The sequence below is a fragment of the Fusarium falciforme genome, chromosome 2, assembly GCF_026873545.1.
Source record: "Fusarium falciforme chromosome 2, complete sequence".
Lineage (NCBI taxonomy): Eukaryota > Fungi > Ascomycota > Sordariomycetes > Hypocreales > Nectriaceae > Fusarium > Fusarium falciforme.
The window spans coordinates 3,193,851-3,212,749 of NC_070545.1; the positions used below are offsets into that span (position 1 = coordinate 3,193,851).

General features: G+C 52.2%; 7 protein-coding genes across 7 annotated transcripts; 3 read left to right on the top strand and 4 right to left on the bottom strand.

Annotated features, from left to right (window-relative positions):
* Positions 1-95: 95 nt before the first annotated feature.
* On the top strand, positions 96-716 carry NCS54_00291000 (Hypothetical protein; the record flags this gene model as incomplete). The annotated part of the gene is made up of 1 exon (XM_053148497.1): positions 96-716. One exon carries the CDS (start codon positions 96-98, stop codon positions 714-716), a length of 621 nt encoding a protein of 206 aa, XP_053004472.1.
* A 350-nt stretch (positions 717-1,066) lies between these two features.
* Positions 1,067-2,905, bottom strand: NCS54_00291100 (Hypothetical protein; the record flags this gene model as incomplete). The annotated part of the gene is made up of 1 exon (XM_053148498.1): positions 1,067-2,905. One exon carries the CDS (start codon positions 2,903-2,905, stop codon positions 1,067-1,069), a length of 1,839 nt encoding a protein of 612 aa, XP_053004473.1.
* A 171-nt stretch (positions 2,906-3,076) lies between these two features.
* On the top strand, positions 3,077-4,819 carry NCS54_00291200 (MFS domain-containing protein; the record flags this gene model as incomplete). Its single annotated transcript, XM_053148499.1, has 3 exons — positions 3,077-3,235; positions 3,279-3,671; positions 3,716-4,819. 3 exons carry the CDS (start codon positions 3,077-3,079, stop codon positions 4,817-4,819), a joined length of 1,656 nt encoding a protein of 551 aa, XP_053004474.1.
* Positions 4,820-8,235: 3,416 nt separating this feature from the next.
* On the bottom strand, positions 8,236-10,293 carry NCS54_00291300 (CHY-type domain-containing protein; the record flags this gene model as incomplete). Its single annotated transcript, XM_053148500.1, has 1 exon — positions 8,236-10,293. One exon carries the CDS (start codon positions 10,291-10,293, stop codon positions 8,236-8,238), a length of 2,058 nt encoding a protein of 685 aa, XP_053004475.1.
* A 3,471-nt stretch (positions 10,294-13,764) lies between these two features.
* On the top strand, positions 13,765-14,705 carry NCS54_00291400 (Hypothetical protein; the record flags this gene model as incomplete). The annotated part of the gene is made up of 3 exons (XM_053148501.1): positions 13,765-13,977; positions 14,019-14,435; positions 14,490-14,705. 3 exons carry the CDS (start codon positions 13,765-13,767, stop codon positions 14,703-14,705), a joined length of 846 nt encoding a protein of 281 aa, XP_053004476.1.
* An 11-nt stretch (positions 14,706-14,716) lies between these two features.
* Positions 14,717-16,279, bottom strand: NCS54_00291500 (Zn(2)-C6 fungal-type domain-containing protein; the record flags this gene model as incomplete). Its single annotated transcript, XM_053148502.1, has 5 exons — positions 14,717-14,830; positions 14,877-15,277; positions 15,318-15,572; positions 15,616-15,865; positions 15,911-16,279. The coding sequence occupies 5 exons, from the start codon at positions 16,277-16,279 to the stop codon at positions 14,717-14,719; spliced, it is 1,389 nt and encodes a 462-aa protein (XP_053004477.1).
* A 292-nt stretch (positions 16,280-16,571) lies between these two features.
* On the bottom strand, positions 16,572-18,434 carry NCS54_00291600 (T-complex protein 1 subunit epsilon; the record flags this gene model as incomplete). The annotated part of the gene is made up of 5 exons (XM_053148503.1): positions 16,572-17,033; positions 17,082-18,198; positions 18,245-18,293; positions 18,343-18,360; positions 18,422-18,434. 5 exons carry the CDS (start codon positions 18,432-18,434, stop codon positions 16,572-16,574), a joined length of 1,659 nt encoding a protein of 552 aa, XP_053004478.1.
* Between the last annotated feature and the right edge of the window lie 465 nt (positions 18,435-18,899).

Here is an 18,899-nt window from a genome sequence, read left to right on the forward strand (position 1 = left end):
TACTTGTTGTTTTTCTGCATCTGCACAAACATTACAGACTCCTCCCCGATTCTCATCTGCACCGCCTTCGCGACTCGTCCGCCCCTGTGCTCAAGATGACGACCAACAACCCCTTCAGACCCCCCTTCTCCGCCGAGACCCCTTCGCAGCGCGAGAAAGATCTTGTCGATGAGCTTAAGGGTGCAAAGGAGGAGATCCAGGCCAAGAATCAACGGGAGCTAGAGCTTCTTTCTCAGCTTCTAGAGGCCAAAACCTCTCTCCTTCAGACTTCGCAGCAGCGAGAGCAGCGCCTCACGACCCAGTTTCAAAAGGTCAAGGCCGACCTCGAGACCACTCAGCAGCACGAAAAGACTCTTACCGCTCAGCTAGAGAAGTGGAAGTCCGACTTTGAGAACGCCCAGACGCGCGAGAAGGAGACGGCCACGCAGGTTCAATTGCTCAAGAAAACCCTCGACGCGGCGAGGGAGCGGGAGAGGCTGGCCAACGTGAACGTGGACAAGATTAAGGCGGAACTCGGGCTTTCCAAGACCCGTGAGAAGAACCTCAACAGCGAGATTGAACAGCTCAAGCAGGACCTGGAGGCAAGCAACGGACAGGCCCAGACTCCTGGCTTCAAGCGGGCCAGGACGGATTCGTGGGGACCTCCAGCCCATACCCCAACACCCTCGAAGAGGGGAGGAAGAGGGGGTGCTCACAGTCAATTCAGAACTCAGTGATCGACCGACTTCGGCTTTCTTCTCTGGAGTTTCTCAAGAGTATGGCAAGGCAACCTAGAAAAGGCATCCATGTGTTGAACTTTGGAAGAATAAGGGCATGGCATGGTACAGCGTCAGGACTTGGCGGATTGAGCGAAAGCGAGATGTGGTTTTCAAATGTGTGAGAATATGAAGGGACTGGGAGATGACAGAGAAATGGCCAAGTTGGGAGATTTGATGTCACACATCATGTAATGTACAAGGAATTTGAAGGTCGATTTTCTCTCCCGCTCTGAAGTTGTCGAGTATCAAAGAGTGATAAAAGCCCCTATCCCCAGCGTGAATGCTCGTTGACAGGATTCAGTCGAACCCTAACCCAGCCCGCTCAAGACAACCACAGGTAGAGAACTCAAGTGCAGTAAGCCAGCCCAGGTGATGGGATCCGACAAGATAGCACGGAAGTTCTTGAACCCAACGCTGATCTCCCGACTTCCTGCCTCAAAGGAGAGGTACTTCTTGAGCAGCATGGCCTGAAGTATGCACATAAAGACAAAGATAAAGATGGCAGGGTTCCATTTCCTCGTCTTTCGGACTTTCGTGACAACCTCGCATGGCTTTCTGATGGTGACCGCACCTTTCGAGGCAAGACTTGCGGCTACGGTGCCCCCAAGAAGAAGATAGTTGGAGGCAACGTCAGAACAGGAGGCTTCGGGTCGGATGCGACGTGCCGCAACAAGAAAGGCAACGACAAAGTGGTCCACAACTATGCGTGCCATGGTAAACAGCACCCTAGCAATCCCCTGTGAAGATTCGCAGCTGAGAGGGATAATGTTTGAGCAAACTCGCAGTTGGTTCACGGCGCAAGCTGCTACAGCCAATCGCCCAGCCTCTGAGACGGTCAAGATGTTGGAGGCCAAGAGGGCTAGAGACACGAGAAAGATTGTGATATTCTCGCACATCATCTGCAGATGCTTCTTTGCTGGAGCTTCATCAGGGCACAGCTTCTCGTTTGATGCTACAACAGCATCCTTGGCCGAGTAGTAGTGTGCCAATCTTGCAATGGCCTGGAATAGAGGCAAGCTGACCCCTATTGACGAGAGGATTGTCTCTCTATCCACATCACCAGTCAACTTGGTGATTCTGTGAGCCCAGAGCCCTGCCAAAAGTATTCCAACCTGCAGATACTGGCTTCCCCACGGATTTGATCTGGATGAACCGTAGGGAAGCGCTATCCCTGTGATAATGGCGCCTGTGAGGCCGATTGCCGCGGCCACCAGTCCGTTTATTGATATCAACCCTATCTCCGGCGCTCTCAGAGGCCGATCGAGGTATAAGCCGTAGAGAAACAAGGTCGAGAGAAGTGTAAGGCCGCATGCAACTCCAAGCATCGTATGCGCCACAGGCACAATGAACCGGCAGAAGTAGGTGACCCTGTACTGCACTGGATGAACTCGAATGACCCCTAGCCATTTCAAGTTGCGGAATGCACTGTAAAGAGAATAAAAACCGAAAAGCATCACCGCCAGCACCCAAACCCAGTCGGCAAGGTTGAACGGGTCTGTGAGAACGTGGGTGACAGTGTAGAAAGCACATCCCACCCGGCAAAAGATGAGGATTGATGTTGATGCCAAAGATACCCAAAACATCAGCCTGGATGTATGCGGATGATAGCCAATGGTCTTCAGAATCATCACCGACCCTGGACCAATGTCGCCAACCAGAGAGGCAAAGTAAATGTATAGCGGCTTGATCTGATGGACCGGCGGCGAGATGAGGATGTTCGATGTGGCGGCGAGGCATAAAAGGTGGTGAACAAAGAGCTCAGGTGAGAAGAGTCGGGCAACAGGTAGCTCGTTGGACCATACGACAAGCTGCGACACAACGCAGACCTGGCCGGATGTGCTCAGGGGCTGGTAAACTCCCCAAGGTGTTGTGTGTATTGCCTGTACACAGGCCGGTAGCGAGACGAAGAGGCCAATGATCATTCGAACAATCATGATCAGATATGGGTTGAGCTTCCGAACAATGTCTTCGTGCTCGAGTCGTTTGTACACGTCGGGTACCCATTTGCGGAGCAGGTAGTCAACAACAACAAAGACATGCCAGTATGCAACGCTGGACATGCAGAAGCAGCACAATATGACTGGGCCGCTCAAGTGTTCCATTGAGGCGGCCTTCGACGCGATGTTGTCGTTACAGATGATGGCCATTCTGTCGTGATCCAGCTGGCGTTCTGGCTTTTCCTCGACTGAGGATTAGCTTTCGCTTGCAATTCATCATCGGGGCTGTCCTGCAGGAAGCCCGGTACATATGTCCTATAAACTCTGCGAGCTGTCCACACATGTTGGCGGGGCTTCTCCTCTGCCGTCAACATCGTAAATATGGTGCCCAAGGAACATGATGGCTCTGCTGGAGCAGTTCAGGTAGTCATCCGGACCCTCCAGGTCAACAACCTCAGGAAGGTGGGCATCCTGGTAGTGATGAACACAGTTGCCCTTGTTCAAGCATTCGACGCGACATGCATCTGTGTCACTCTTCCAGTAAGTCATTCCGTCGTGTCTGGGCCAGTTCTCACCTTCTTAGGCTCTCGCAAAAGAACTCGATGCCTCCTTTTCCGAAAGTCTGAGCATGGGCTCAGTCTTTCTCCTCGCAACAGCCATATCCCAACCCATCTTTGCCGAACTCGCTCACGTCATCGGTCGAAGACCAGCATACATTGCCTCCCTAACCATCTTCATATCGGGGACGATTCTCTGCGGCGCAGCTCGAAACAGTCTGATGCTCCTGGCAGGCCGGGCAGTACAAGGAGTCGGCTCTGGAGGACCACAAGCGTTGTCAGGCATGATATTGGCTGACCTCTTCCCGATCCGCGAACGATCTCGATGGGTGGCGTATCAGAACGTGTCATGGGCTCTAGGAACGATTGCCGGGCCCCTTGTTGGAGGCGCCTTCGTTGAGAACGTGGACTCGAACTGGGTAGGTTTATCAACCCACGGGAATTGACATGCTAACAACAACAGAGATGGATCTTTTGGTGCACCCTTCCTTTCCTCGGTGGCAGCTTTGTTGGTTGCATCTTCATGCTCGGGTACGACAGTGACCAGCGTAATTGGAGACTCATCAAGGATCTCGACTGGATTGGCATCCTTCTTTTTGCAATATCCTCGGTTTCTATTCTCCTGCCGTTGACCTGGGGCGGTTCCCGGTTCTCATGGAAATCGGCTCAAGTTCTCGTTCCCATTGGGGTCTCCATCGTCAGCTTCGTGGGTCTAGGAGCATATGAAAGGGTAGCAAAGAAGCCCATGTTCCGGCAAAGCCTATTTCGAAACCGTTCAACCATCTTGCAGCTCATCAACGCCATGATTCATGGCATTATCATGTGGATGGTCTTGTACTATCTTGCCGTCTTCTTCCTTGGCGTCAAAGGCAAGTCACCTCTGATGACCGGGGTATGGGCCCTTCCTGCGACTGTGACCGTCGCGCCGGTGGCTGCCGTCGTAGGAATAGTTGCATACAAGACGGGCAAATATCAGGGCTTCATGATAGGTGGCTGGGGTCTTCTCATCGCCATCCTTGGCGCCATGACCGTCCTTGACCAAGACACAACAACTCATACCACCCTCATCATAATCCTGTTGCTAGGGATAGCGATGGGTTTGCTGATCCCAGTCATGTCGATCGGTGTTCAGGCCACAGTCGAGGAGGGGGATGTTGGGCATGCCATTAGCATGATATATGCCCTACGAACTATGGGTCAGTGCCTCGGTATTGCCATAGGGATCACCGTCTTTTCCAGCCAGCTCAAGACGGAGCTCAAGAGCATGAACCAGGACACGGATCACGCCAACAACGCCATGAAACTTATCAAGGTCTCCATCGAACAGGGGGGATTCGGCCACGAGAGAATGACTGAGGCCGTTGTCATGGCTCTGAAGCATCTCTGGGCGACAGGGAGTGCATTGGCCGGTCTGGCATTCGTCCTGGGACTCTTTGCAAGATGTCCTAAGCTTCCAAAGAACCCAGAGGATCGTGTCGAGCAGTCCACTGGATTCCCTGCCACCCCGATAGGCCGAGTCTGTGCAGTTTCGATAACCAGGGATATTCGCAGCCGGAGCCAAGTTTGAACCCGAGAGACTATACGAGTATCTTCGGGCAGGCTGGCCGACTTCTCCGACGTGTATCCGGTTTAGCCCAGCACATAAGCTTCGACGTCCCGAGCTCACGGAAATCACACCCTCTGTTGGAGCCCAAGGGAGGCCGGGATCATGTTCAAACGTGTCGATCGAAAGTGCCGAGGGCCTGTAGCATGCATGCTCATTAGAAAGGAAATCACGTCTTTTGACACGGAACCAACAACCCCGGCGTTCCGAACCCAACAGCTGGGTCGGAACCCTGGATGTCACCTCGCTCCTTACTTTACCGAGCGACGAGATAGAGGAGATCCAATCACGGTATCAGGTGAACCCCGGAGAATTCGCCAATTCGTTAAGTGCCAGGCAGCAATAACAGCCCGCGGTCGTCGGGTTTGGCTCCGACAGCGGGGGTCATGGGTCCGACGTTTGGGTTGTGAATCGGACCAGGGAGGCGAAGGAGGATTGGGGGTCCCGGTAATGCCAGGGTAATGATTCAGCCAGGATTCTGGCGGATTATTTGTTTGATTTTTGAATTGATTATTATTTGACGGTGGCAGGAAACGGTCGGCTGTGTGGTTGGCTGTGCCTTTCTTGTTTCTGCATGTCGTACACCGTGGTGGACAGTTGGTGTTGAGGTTATTGGGCGATGTGACAACAACAATAGATAAAGCTGACACTCGATTTTATCAGCTTGGCCTTGCAAGCACTCTGCGACGAGTTGATTCCCTTCATTCTATCGTCAAGTACGAAAGCAGCCACCGTTTTGGCTTCATCAGGCCACCGTTAGCATCGCTTAAAGAAAAAAGATAAAATACCATAATAATTAAACGATAAATGCTGGGCATCAACCCACGGCAACCTTGCTGGGTGGGCAATTTCATGGCTTCTAGAAGACACCCATGACCCAGCCACGTCAGGGGTTGCCCGGCGCCGGAAGACCCTCCGCGGGCTGGCTCGAGTCAAGCATTGGGGCTTTCATTTGGCGACCACTGGCGCAACCAGGGAATCAGATGAATCGAGTTGATGGGGGTCATGGCACGCACGTGTGAGGGTGTTTGGATGCCGGGGCGGCCGTGGCAGCGGGGAGCACCATCGAGATGCTAAAAGGTTGACCGAGCCGATGCCTCCTTGGGCTTTGGAGTCTTCTAGTGCGACGTTTGCGATGCGAGATGGGGATGCAAGGTCAATGATTGTACGGAGTACTTGGCGTTGGAGTTGAAGTTGGGGCGTGAAACTGAAGCAGGTGCGAACGGGAGGCGTTCCTACTGATCCGATGTCCAATGTCCAGAGGCAGGTACCGCGTCGTTCCTTCAAGAGGCGTCAATCAACCATCTCGCATCTCGCACCAACGCTCTGACTCAAAGTCTCCTCCTACACATCAAATCAACCAGTTTCATGATATCGTCTGAGGCTTATTGAGCCCTTGATTCACCACTCAAAAGGCACCGGGTCTCATCCGCGTCCAGCCACAGAAGCAGACATGGTCCCGTGATGACGGGTGACGGTCCGTGGCGCGTCCGCCCGCACAGCAAGACGCCTCATCAAGGGCCTAAAGGCACCTTGAACCATTCAGCGTCCAACTAGGCGCGCTAGCCAAACGTCACGTTGCCTCTCGGGCTGTCAAACTTGGATGACAATGCATTGGCAGCTGGAGTTGCGGGTATTGTTGCATCGCCTTGAGATACTTGTACCGCAGCATCGCGAGTGTCTACTGGAGCCGATGACGACAATGCCCAAATGTGGCATCATCTCGAGCGGGGGAAATGGACCCTCTGTCGATTCTCACACTTGTCAGAAATACCCTCAAACAGCCAGAGAGGTCCGGTGACGCTTGACAAGGTGTGCCCATGGTTGATGGCTGTGGGGTAAGTTGGTACGCCATGGCATTGGTCGTCGATTCGAGCCTGTTTAATTACTCGGTTCACTCCTGGCGATGGCCTCAATAGGTCCGTTGGTCTGCCCATGTCACGTCAAGGCGATGGTGAGGGGTCAACCTGTTTGTAAAGAATTGCAGCAGTCTGAGCTGACGATGGCCTCGCTAGACAATAAATCCTGATCACCACCGTACCTGCATTATGCACGATGCCGAGTCTACGAGGCCCGAGATGGTCTGCCCTGTTACATGATTGCGGCCAACAGCTTGACGAGAGAGAACCTTGAAGCGCGTGCGCCATGATTCCAGAAACAACGCTTTGACAATCTCGTTATCTCAGTACCTCGTCCCTCATCTCACCACATCCCACGTCTCAGCCCCCAACCATACCGAAATCATTCATCCCGCGCGGGAAGTCCCTGCTCGGCGGCCATTCCTGATAGATCAATCGGCAATGTCAACGGCTGGTCATGGCGTTTCTTCGGCCCTCTGTCTCGTACGTTGGAGATGTGCCATCTGTCAATCGACATGTTCGTGCAGAGCCTTGAAGTCCGGAATCGGCTCCGCATGGCACGAGAGCTACAAGAAATCTGCGCGGACGTGTTGGCCATCGACACACACTTTAAGGGTCACTCAAAATCGGGGTCAAGCCGGATCCGCAGCTGGGAAGCCCTTGATCCCTTGATTGCATCGTGTACCTGTGCTCTCCTGGTTCCGCTTTCTTGCAAGTCTCATTCCTCTTTCGTATATGATCCCTGATAGATACCAACATAACCCTCAGTCGGCTCAATTATCACTCCAGTTCATCGTCACTGATCCTTCAGGTGGCCTGCGCTCGTATGCGACGAATCGCAAAACCCCAGAGCCAAGACGAACCCAGCATCGCTGGCTTCTCCGCATCAGATCACGCTGCGGAGTGCCTCCGTCGTTCCGCGGTACTTGGATGCTGGTCTTGAACCAGATGTATCTTGACGGCAGTCAATGAGCTACGGCTTTACTAGAGTCACCATGCCGTCAATATTGGCGTCAATATTACCGATAAATCGAATTAATCAACCTTTAATGATCAATTTATCAATTTCCTATTTTTGCCAACCTTTGTCGGTCGATTGACCCCAACACAACTACCGCCTCCCAACACACCAATCTCCAACAAATCACCACTACTGTTGTCACTCACCACACAAACGCCCTGTCGCACAATGTGGCACTCCATTACGACGCATTCAAATCACATTTCATCTACAGCGAGAGGTTGACGAGAATAGAACAAAGGAGCACAAGAATGGCTGTGTGCCCCCCACTCTCTTTGTATCTCGACGTTTCACATGCGCGAGATTTGCAAAGGGTGTGTCCATGATATTGCGAAACGGTGACTATCTTACAGATACAGTTGATTACTGGTGGGCGCTGGCGGTTGGTAACCGCTGGCTGGTCATGCGGCAATGTGATTAGCCAGCCAGCCTAGCTGAGGTTGCCAAGCTGACAGCGACATCGGATATCAGCCTCAGTGTTGCGTTGCGTTGCAGATCACTTAGGGCTTTGTATCCTTTGCAGAACCTCCAATCCTCTTGTGCTTTCTCGGGTCCTTTCGACTCATGGTCCTTTGGTCCCTGGTCCCCCTTCCGCCCTCCCAGAACCCCTTGCCCTTTCTTCCAATGACACTCCTTCCGCAGAAGCCGCAGGCTTCGACGGCGTAGTTTTGCTCACGGCTACACCACCCACAGATCATCCGGTTCGCCCATTCGTTGATATGATCAGACTCCTTGTCATGGCAACGATCACAAGGGAAAACGCGGCTGCAGCACGAGAAGCGGAACCACCGGTACGACTTGCGGTAGTGCGGGCAGGCTCCCCGGCCGGGCAACGGATCTCCCGCGTGTAAGCCAAGCTTCTCCTGTTTCCGGCGCGGACCTGTCGCCGGTGGGGGAAGGGAGCCGGGTGTGATGAAGAGGAACTTGACTTCGGGAATCTTGAAGGTGAAGTGCCCGTGACAGTCCCGGCAGACGTTTGTTACCGTCGAACCCCTGACCGAAACGAGGCCGGAGCTGGGTGTCGAGCACCTTGCGCAAGTTGGGACAAAGGTGCTTGGTAGCATATCTGCCACCTTGCAACCTGCAAGATCAAGGAAGCCTGCCCTAGACGAATGCTCGTGAACCAGCGTAGGCCGGAACTTGACGGCAAACGGAGTGGCGCACTTTTTGCAGCTCGACGTCTTTTCAACATCAGGCTTTAAGCCCGAGACTTCATTAACCGTTCTGCATCGATCGCATTTGACGGTGATGCCCAGGATCGAAATCTGCAGAATCTCGATATTGTGCAGCTCGATGGAGGGAAACGACACCATAGTACCGCGCTCAGGGGTTTCACCCGGCACGGGAGGATGTTCCTCCTCCAGAGAGACACCGCCATCACCAGCATTATCAGAATCAGAGCTCTCCTCCGAGTCTTCTCCATAGACATAACTCCACTCGGGAGGTCGAGGGATGACCTGGATGTGGCTTGTGTCCGTCTTTGAGCCAGCCTCCTCTGCATCGTCTTGAGCTTGGGGTGCCGATTTAGCTGCCTCTGCCTTGAGTGCTTCAGCTTGAGCCTCAGCTTGAGCCCAGGCTTGGGCTTGTGCCTGTGCCTGTTTGGCGAGCTTATGAAGGTTTTGTGCGAGGTAATTAAGATGGCTCATGAGAGTCATCTGGGGTTGGGCTGCCGCCTTTTCACAGAAGAGGTCCTCCACCGGCTCTGCGTCCTCGGGCTCAACATTATTGAGCTGGATGCGGAGGTTCTGCAGGGGATAGATTATTGGGATAATCAAGTGAAGACTTCTGACGGACTGCAGCCCCGGTGGCAGTTCTGACCGCCTCTGTGGCTCAAGAGGAAGAGTATAGACGATACCATCAGGCGAGCGACGATACTCTTGTGTCCGCTTCATCCGCGCCTCAAGCTGTCGGGCTTCAAGAGCCCTGCGCTCCTTGGCGGCGGCAATTTCATCTTTTGTGTAAGACGCTTCTGGGACATACGGCAGAGGCGCAGGCTTTGACGCAGACTTTGGGGGCTGAACTGGCTCGGGCTCGGGCTCGGGCTCTGTCTTGGCCTCTTGTGCGTCCAAGTGTCTCGTGTCTCTAAAGGTCACGAGCTTGACTGTCTCGGCCTTTTGCTCAGACAGGAACTTTTCCAGATTCTTGTCCAACTCGCGCGTGTGAGCTAGAAGAGTAGCCCGTGGCCTCTCCTCAACAAGCCTGTCCCATCCTCTCTCAATGTTGATACCGAAACCCCTGGGGATGTCCTTGTTCTTGACATGCAACACCGGCATCTCATCCGGATACGCCTGCGGGACGCGGACATCACACTGGAGATGAGCCAACTCAAAGGGAAAGTCGGGATCGGAGGGTTTGATGTTGAAGACGAGCGAGGTTGCGCCGTCCGGGGCGGTAGACTCTTTGGGTGAGTACCTCCGGCGGAGCTGCTCGATCTGATACGTCCTCGGATCCTGGGCCTGCGACTCTGGCACGGGCTTGGGGACGACTCGGGATGAGGAGGCCTCAGCCACAGCCTGTTTACGGGACTGGGGTGATGTTTGGTTCTTTGTTGAGATCATGGTGGATGTAAGAGCTGAAGTTGTTGGTGGAGTGTTGACGGTAATGGTGGAAAGTGTTGGTGATGGAAGTGAGTGACTCAAGGAACCCAAACGCCGCGCAAACAGAATTGATTTTTCGTGTCGAGACAGTTGATTGTGAAGCTCTGCCTATGAGCGAGTTGACGATGGAGGCGAGGCGAGTTGATGTTTTATCGTGATGTTGAAGATGGTTAAATGGCGAGCTTCCCCACAGACCAAGCTCCAAGCTCCTTACGTGATCAAACGAATTTGGCAATTGGTAGTGAGTGACTCACAGCGCGTCATTCCGCCTGCCAAATTTGAGGGTTTGGAATGTTCGACTCATGGGAAATCATTTTTGAGTCAGGAGTTATTTGATACTAGTAGATGAGTCAATGTATTTTGAAGGAGTTGTGGTTAGATTGTTCTGAGCTACAGGCGAATCAGGCGTGTTAGTCAACTCACTTCGGCGCTGAGATACGAGTTGTATGGAGGAAGTATCCAAGTTTTACAGTTCTCCTACTTGACTTGGGCAGAGTTAAATGATGTACAGTTGGTAGAGATCACTCAGGCTGCCAATTCGAAAGCAAGAGCAACGTCTGTAAATTCATCGTCCCCTGAATGATACGGCGCCGTTTCTTGACCGTTTCGAGAACCAACAGCGCACATACCAATAGTTCCATGCCAGATCTGAACAAGCAAGCAAACAAAGACGTCCCTCCCGTCCCCTTCAGGGGCAGATTGCGAGTTCCAAGAGGCTTGTGCTTATGCGTAACCTGTCAGACAAGTTTTGGCGGCACAAGAACTGGGCACGCGGACCATCATGTCGAGACAAACGGGGTGACATTGTTTGTCGGACTCGAGAGAGAGTTTTTGTTCTTACCCCCCACAAAGACATGAGCACAAGCACAAGCACAAGCACAAGCACATTGCCGATCGAGTTTACGCGCGGTTTGCGTGCAGGGCAGTGTATTGTACCTACCTTGCTGTAGGTGTATATGCTCGGCGACAGCGGCATCAAGCAGCTTACAGTGCAGTGCAGCGCAGTACTCGATGCACGAAGCCGCCGGGAAGCCGCCCGCCTGGGATCCCATCACCCGTGAGGACGAGGATGGACGTGATTGGAGAGTTACAGAGGAGAGATGAGAGATGAGAAAACATGCCACCTTTTTTTGGGGGTGAGTCACGGGGGTTGTGCCTCGCGGGGCTGTGGCTGACAAGATCGACGGGAGTGTAGACAAGGAGTCTGACAGGGGGTGTAGATGTCGAGATCTATCACCAGTTTTTCTGATGACGGATTCAAAAGTGATGGGTGCCAAGAGTGACAACGATGCCCAAGCAGACAGACATTGAAACAGGCTGAAAGCAATCACATTTTGAATCACACGATGCGATGGGGAACAATCAAAAGGAATGAGGGCCTCTCGTTATAGCTACAAACAATACGAGGCGGCGCTGTCGTGGCACCAGGGGAAGGGAAAAGCCCATCAATCAAACGTGATGCCCTCCAAGAAAAGAAAAAGAAAATATTGTCGATTAATCGAATTGACAATGGGCAAACAATGAATGACAACTTGACAGCCCTGCAAGCCATGATTTGGGGTTAGGCCGCCACGTCTTGTAGCACAAAGAAAGCCATCTATCGGTAGGTGGGATGATGACGCCCCAAGGTTATGGGGGTTCTTTGTACGAATAGTGATGATAGGACAGGAAGAATAAAGAGCACATATTTTTCTTTTCTAAAAACAGGGACCAGATCAAGTAGACATTTTTTTTCTCCAGTGGTGGTGTGGGATCTCTGCCAGCTCAGCAAAAACCACGAGCAGATGACCTGTGGCCTCTGTCTTAATGGCCCTGCTATTAAGCACCTGCCTGCACCTGCCGGCCAGAAACAGAGGCCTTCTGTAAAAAAGTAGTGGGCGGTGAGGCCCGGGAACCCGGTGCGGGTGCTTGCATCCCCGGCAGTGATGGATGCCAGATTTAATTTAATCGGGAGAGATTATTATTTTTTATTATTATGATTATTTTTATTCAGTTTATTATTTTTCGGCGCTTTTTCTTCGCCGTTATACATATTTTCGGGGCTGAGGCCTTGGACGCCTTGTCCTAGCTCTACTGACCGCTACTACACCCACATTCTACCTATCCACACATGCGTATCTACCTATGGATCTATACCGACTCTATCAAATAATCTTTGCAAATATCTCTCATCAATTAAATTTCATTTTTATTTTGTATTTATCCGCCCGGCCAATTTATCCATTACCGTCCAACCCAGATGCTCATGCATCTCGCATGCACGCCATCGTCGCCCGCATGGTAAAGCGTTGACTCACTCACATGCTCCCCCCCAGCCATTTTTACTCTTGTTCATAAACGTCGGTGAGGATGGTCCCTCTTTCAGCTGACGGGCCGTTTCCGCTGTTGAGTGTGTGTGGCGAGGCTGCCTGCTGAGTTGTGCCCACGCAGGCCAGTGACACTCACGAGCTGACTCCTGAGAGAAGACGGTGAAGGACCAAATCTCATGCCCGTCATCTTTTTTTTTCTCCTTCTTGGTCATGCTTCTCTTCAACGTCTCAGAGTTTTAACAGTACAACTCAACACCATGATACCACGCCTGCCCCACGTCAACCGACCCCCATCATCCGCCTCAATTGCCGTGCACCCGGGCTGTCTCAGTTTCAGTCCCTGGCCCTTTCAGGGTCCGAGTACTTGTCTCGCACGCCCTGAACTAGATCCCATGATGACTTGACCGTCGGCCCATCGGGGCGTGGTCAAACCTCCTTCACAAGAAAAAAAATAAAATTTGTACAAGGCCCATGTGAATGCCCTCATCGCGTGAGGTCGCACGTCACCTCGGCTCCAACTTCCTTGTGCTGGTCCTTTCTGCCGGGGCCTTTGGCCCGTAAAAATCAGGGTCTTGATGCCCAAGATCTTGATTCTCACATGCAATGAGATCTGGCCATGTCATCACCGCCATGATTGTGTCCGTGACTGCCGTGAGTGCCATGACGAATACGTCAGCGTCGCCCATGTCAACGGACAAGATTCTTTTCACATTTTATCCATCAACACTTTATCCATAAGCATATCGTACCTTATCCGTCATAAACTCATCCAGAAACACTCCATCTAAATACCCCTCCTTGATTGGCTCTCGTATTCTTCGCTTCTTTTGCGTGCGTAGTAATTTCGCATTCGTCGCATTCAGAAGTGCTGGCCACGCAACTCCACACTCTACCGCGGACATGAACCAACCAACATCTTCTAATCCGCCGTCAGCTTGCGAATAGCCTCAGCCTTGGCGGCAGTTTGCTCGCTTTCAACCCGACAAGATGCGTGGCCTATGTAATGGACAGTGTATATAGAATCATGACCATGGAGAGATGTAGTTTAAAGATCAATACCAGATCATCAGCCCAATTCACAGATCAACAGTGACAGCTTCATTCAACCATCAAATCTACCAAAATGGCCGACAAAGAGTCTATATGGATGTACAACCCATCCTTTGCCCTCGCCATCATCGGTACTATCGTGTACGGCATCATCTTTCTTGTCATCTCCTATCTCACCCTCATCAAGTATCGAGCTTGGTTCTTCATTGTCGTGGTTATCGGCTCTGCAATCGAGGTTGCCGCTTATATTCTCCGGTCATATTCTGCCAAGAACCAGTCCGAGATAGTGAGTTATCCATCTTCCTCTCTTCTCTGCTAACATCTTAGGCCCCCTTTGTTAATACCCTCACCTTTACTGTGCTCGCCCCGGTCTTCATTGCAGCCGGCAACTACCTCCTCATCAGCCGTCTCATCCTTGCTGTGCTTCCTCCTTCGCGGCACCGAATTCTCAAGATCCCGGGCCGACGCCTCACACCCATCTTTGTCGCTTGCGATATCATCGCCTTTCTCGTCCAGGGCAGCGGCTCTGGCATCGCAAGTTCCGACAACTGGCAAGGTCAGATGGAAAAGATTGGCCGAAACGTCCTCATCGGAGGTCTAGCATTCCAGCTCGTTGCCTTTTCCCTCTTCCTCTGCGTGTTCCGTCGATTCCATGTCCTGGCGAATCGGATGGCTGTCGATGGTGCCCCTAAGGGCTGGCAAAAGGTGGTGTTGGCGGTATATGTATCCAGTTCCCTGATCATGGTAAGTCGCCCGTATATCTGTAAACATCCCTGACAACGTACACTAACGATAAAGGTTCGCTGCATCTACCGGGTTTGCGAATTCGCCGAAGGAATGAACGGTTACGCGTTCCGAAACGAGTGGCTATTCTGGGTTTTTGAAAGCTTGCCCATGATCGGCGCCATTGGTATCTTTTGCATCTATCACCCAAGCCGCTATCTTGGAAGGGATGGTGCTCGTCGCAAGGCTGTTGGCTCTCGGGACAGCGTTGAATTCGTTGAGAGACGATGAGGGTGATCTGGCTACGGTTCAAGGATGGTGATCTGATGGGAGTTTGAACTACAGCGATGGGATGTTTCCTCTAGGAAGACAATAGGGAGAAAGATTCGACGGGAGCTTGGTCTGTATCGGAGTGCCTACATAGAGTTAGCTTGGCTTGGGTCAAAATAGACAACGATAGACTTGCCCTTCCACCAACGACAAGGTATCCGTCTCAGACAGAGTCGCTGTTCCCCTGCTCAAGAGGAAGGGCTCCCAAACTTCGGCGTCTTTATCAAACGAGTAGTTCAGACTCTTGACGAGCTTAACTGGCCACTCTGCATATTCTTGATACTCAGCCGGTAGTCGCCCCTGAATCTCTTCAATCCACACTTTCGACATGGCCCTTCTACAGTCATAGCCATGTCTGCCTATTCCAGTCTTTCCAAACTCATCGACTGCCTTCTTGCTCATGACAAAGTCGAGAACAAGAGTATGCATAATGACCAGCTGTGAAACATAATTCTGAGGGTCGACAAAGTGGGAAAAGTCGTTGCTGGTAAGTTCCCCTAATATATCATAAAAGAAGGACAGTTCACGATAGCCTGAAAGTCAGCAAGGTCTTGCAAAGGATGGGATTCGTACTTTCTGCCGGGTCTATAGCTGCCAGGCTCGCAATCTTCTCCATGTGTGCGAGATAGCGCAGCTCTGGGACACTCTTACAAAAGGGTGCAATTCTCCTCACGCTCGCGCAGAACTGGTTTGCAATGAGGGCATCGAGATAATGTACTGTATCATCCTGCCGGGCAAGTACCTTTATCTTTTCGTAATAGCTGGATCTCGCAAACGTCTTGAAGATGGTTTGCTCCAGATCCCCCACCCCGTAGCCAACAAGCCAGCCTAATGAATGAGCTTACGTTGGCACGACCAAGGGAAAACTTACAGCCTCTGACCATGGTTAGAAAGTCGATCATTCCATCAGCCATGTAGGATGACTGAAAGGTCAAGACAAGCATAGCAGCGAATGCAGCTTCACCACCCGATTTTGAGATGTTGGGTTTCGAGAGATGACTGTTGAGCTCCCTGATTGCCGTGACTCGATGTTTCAAAGCAACTTTGTTGTAGTCAGTCGGAGTCAGAAGACCAAGATGTGATGCCCCGAGGCCAAGCATGGCGTGTAGCAGAAACTCGTACTACCTCCGCGTCAGTAGAGCTCTTGAGTCTTGTCCTCAACGTACCTCGTGCGAAAGCTTTGAGGCCTGTTGCCACACAGTAAATCCATCAATAGGAAGAGGCGGGTACGCTTCAAACAGAAAGTGTCGAAAAAAGTTCATGTCGTTAGCATCATACATGGCCGGTGTTGTTCGCAACGGCCGGGCCACGCTGGATGACTGGCTTCGGCTCTGCTTGCCGAGATACTCGCAAGGCAAGCCTAGTCGTTGGCATGGGCCGCATTGGGGAGCTGCTTCATCACATTTTACCTTGCGCCTCTTGCAGCAGACGCAACCTGCTCGAGACTTGGTGTGTCCTTTTCTTGGCATTGGCTTTCGCTTGGTTAATGTCGTGGAAGCGCCAGCGGCAGGGGGCCCGACCGAGGGTTCCGACATGACTTTACTATGTCTTTAAGATGGTGAGCCATAAAATGCTACGAGTTCAATCAAGATGTTGAAGTCAATGCCAAGTCAAGTTGGAGGTTGAAGGAAGAAGATCCATGTAAGCAGTTCTGGAATGGGAACCATGTTGCTCCGTGCCGTGCCTCCCAAACGAAATTAATCAGCCTCAGCTACTCATCACAACTTCAACTCATCACAACATATTAGAGAACAGCTTCATTTATCCATGGATATCATCTGCTATGGCCTCATAGATTGACAAGCATTCATTCATGGCTCATCTACTCTAAAAGTCGTTCTCATCTGCCCCCGACACAATCACGTTGTTGACCTTCAACACCATGCGACATAATTGTGTCGCCAGCTGAAGCTGCTGCTTCTTGCCAATCAACGGGTCAATGACAAACGCATCCTTCATGTCGTTGTTGCCTCGTCCCATGCAGTCGACACCCAGCTTTCCACGGCCCTCGGCGCCAGCCTTGACCTGCTGACTCTTGACTTCAGCAAGAGTAGCAATAGGGTTGAGACCACTGTTCTCAGCCAGGGTCATGGGGACGGTGTCAAGAGCCTCAGAAAAGGCGCGCATGGCGTACTGCTCAAGTCCAGGGGTCTTGACAGCCTCGTCCTCGACAGCCAGAGAGCAGGCAATCTCGGCAGCACCACCACCGTACACAACTCGGTTATCGCGGACAAGGTTTCGCACCACGCAGAGGGCATCGTGCAGAGATCGCTTAGCCTCATCGATAATCTAGTTGTTGTTAGCATCCCGCAAGCTTCAGCCATGAATATCACATACCATCTTGTTGCTGCCGCGGACAAAGACAGTCACGGCACGGGTGTTGGCACACTCCTCAATAACCAGCATCTTCTCTCGTGTTGTGCCGAAAGACATCTCCCGTACAACACCGGCAGTGCCCAGCTTCTCCGCGGTAAGATCCTCGAATCGAGGAACTATTCGGCCATTGGTGGCAATGGCAATCAGCTCAATCTCAGGTCCACCCACCCATCGAACAGCGGGCAGCTCGTTCTGGAGGAGGAGATGGTTGGCCTCATCATCAAAGCCCCACTGGCAGATTGCCAGGTTGGCACCTGTATCCTTGATCTGCTGGATCATCTCGATAAACTTGTCCTTCTCGTAGTTTTGCAGCTTCTTGAACTCCTCGACGCTGGTGATGTCGAGGTGGTGCTTGGTCTTGGGCTTGGGGGGCTCAAAGGCGCAAGTAAGGATGGCAATCTTGGCGTCGTGCACTTCCGAAGGCATCTGGGGGTGAGAGAAGTCCTTGTCGATAATGACACCCTTGACGAGGAGGGTATCCTCAAGGGCACCTCCGACCTTGCCGTCCACCTTGATCAGCTCGAAGTCGACGTCTTTTCGCTCGAGGTCGGCAACGGAGAGGACAGCGTCAACAGCGATGTTGGCAAACTGGTCATGGGCCTTGGACACAATCTTGCTTCCCAGACTGGTTCGTGCAACCTTGACAAGGTTGGCCGTCTCCTCGCGCGAGAACTCGATCGTATCCGAGATCTTGTCAAGCTCAGCAACAGCGATATCGCAGGCCTGGTCGTAACCGTCGGCGATTCGGATGGGGTGGATGCCCTTGTCGATCAGGTCGGCAGCCTGCTCCAGAAGAGCACCAGCGAGGACAACAACACCGGTGGTACCATCACCAATCTCATCATCCTGCGACTTGGACAGCTCAACTAATAGCTTGGCAACGTGGTTGGTAATCTCCATCTGTTGTAGAATGGTGGCACCATCGTTCGTCACGGTAATGTCTCCGTCAGGCGAGATGAGGATCTTGTCGAGTCCACGAGGACCAAGAGAGGTCTTGATAATGTTTGCGACGGTGCGGGCGGCGAGGATGTGGGACTTGACGGCTTCGTTGCCAAACTGGCGCTTCTTCTTCCCCTGACTGAGAGACGTTAGGCGGGCGGTGTCGAGCGGGCTGACAGACATACTCTCTAACGACGATGAAGGGGCGACCCTGCTCATCCTTCATAACGGCCGCTATCACTGTCAGCTAAGGACCATGCGAAAGGTGGTCTTGCGCAAGTACCGTTCGACACATCCAAATCTGTCCCTCGTTAGCTACCCCTCGCCCCTCGTGTCGTTTGGTGAAAATGTGCGGGACTCACTCAACGAATCCATCTTGACTGTGGGTTGTCCACCCGTGGGGAGCTGTATCGGCTATAAAAGAGACGATTACGGCGAAATCAAAAAGTCCCCCGGAATATGGTGACACCCTGGAGCTTCTGTCGCTTTCTTGAAGAGCCCGAATTTTTTGGAAGATTGGGGTTGCCTTGCGTTGCACACCGATCGGACGCGGGGGAAGAAAAGTCCGGTCCGATCAGGGGCTTGTCCAGGCTCTCACACCCCGCCACGCCAGGCTTCGACGTTCGGTGTGACTTCATTTCACCCCACTACAGCTGTGCCCCGCCATTCGTCAACATCGTCTGCGATACTGCAACTTTAACATCCCAACATTGCACGTTGGAACTCTATTGAATTTCAAAGTTTCTAATATTTGTTGACATAAATAGTCAACTCTTGAACCTTTCTTCCGTCGAAAAACAACACAACAACAACAACAATACAACACACAACAACATCATC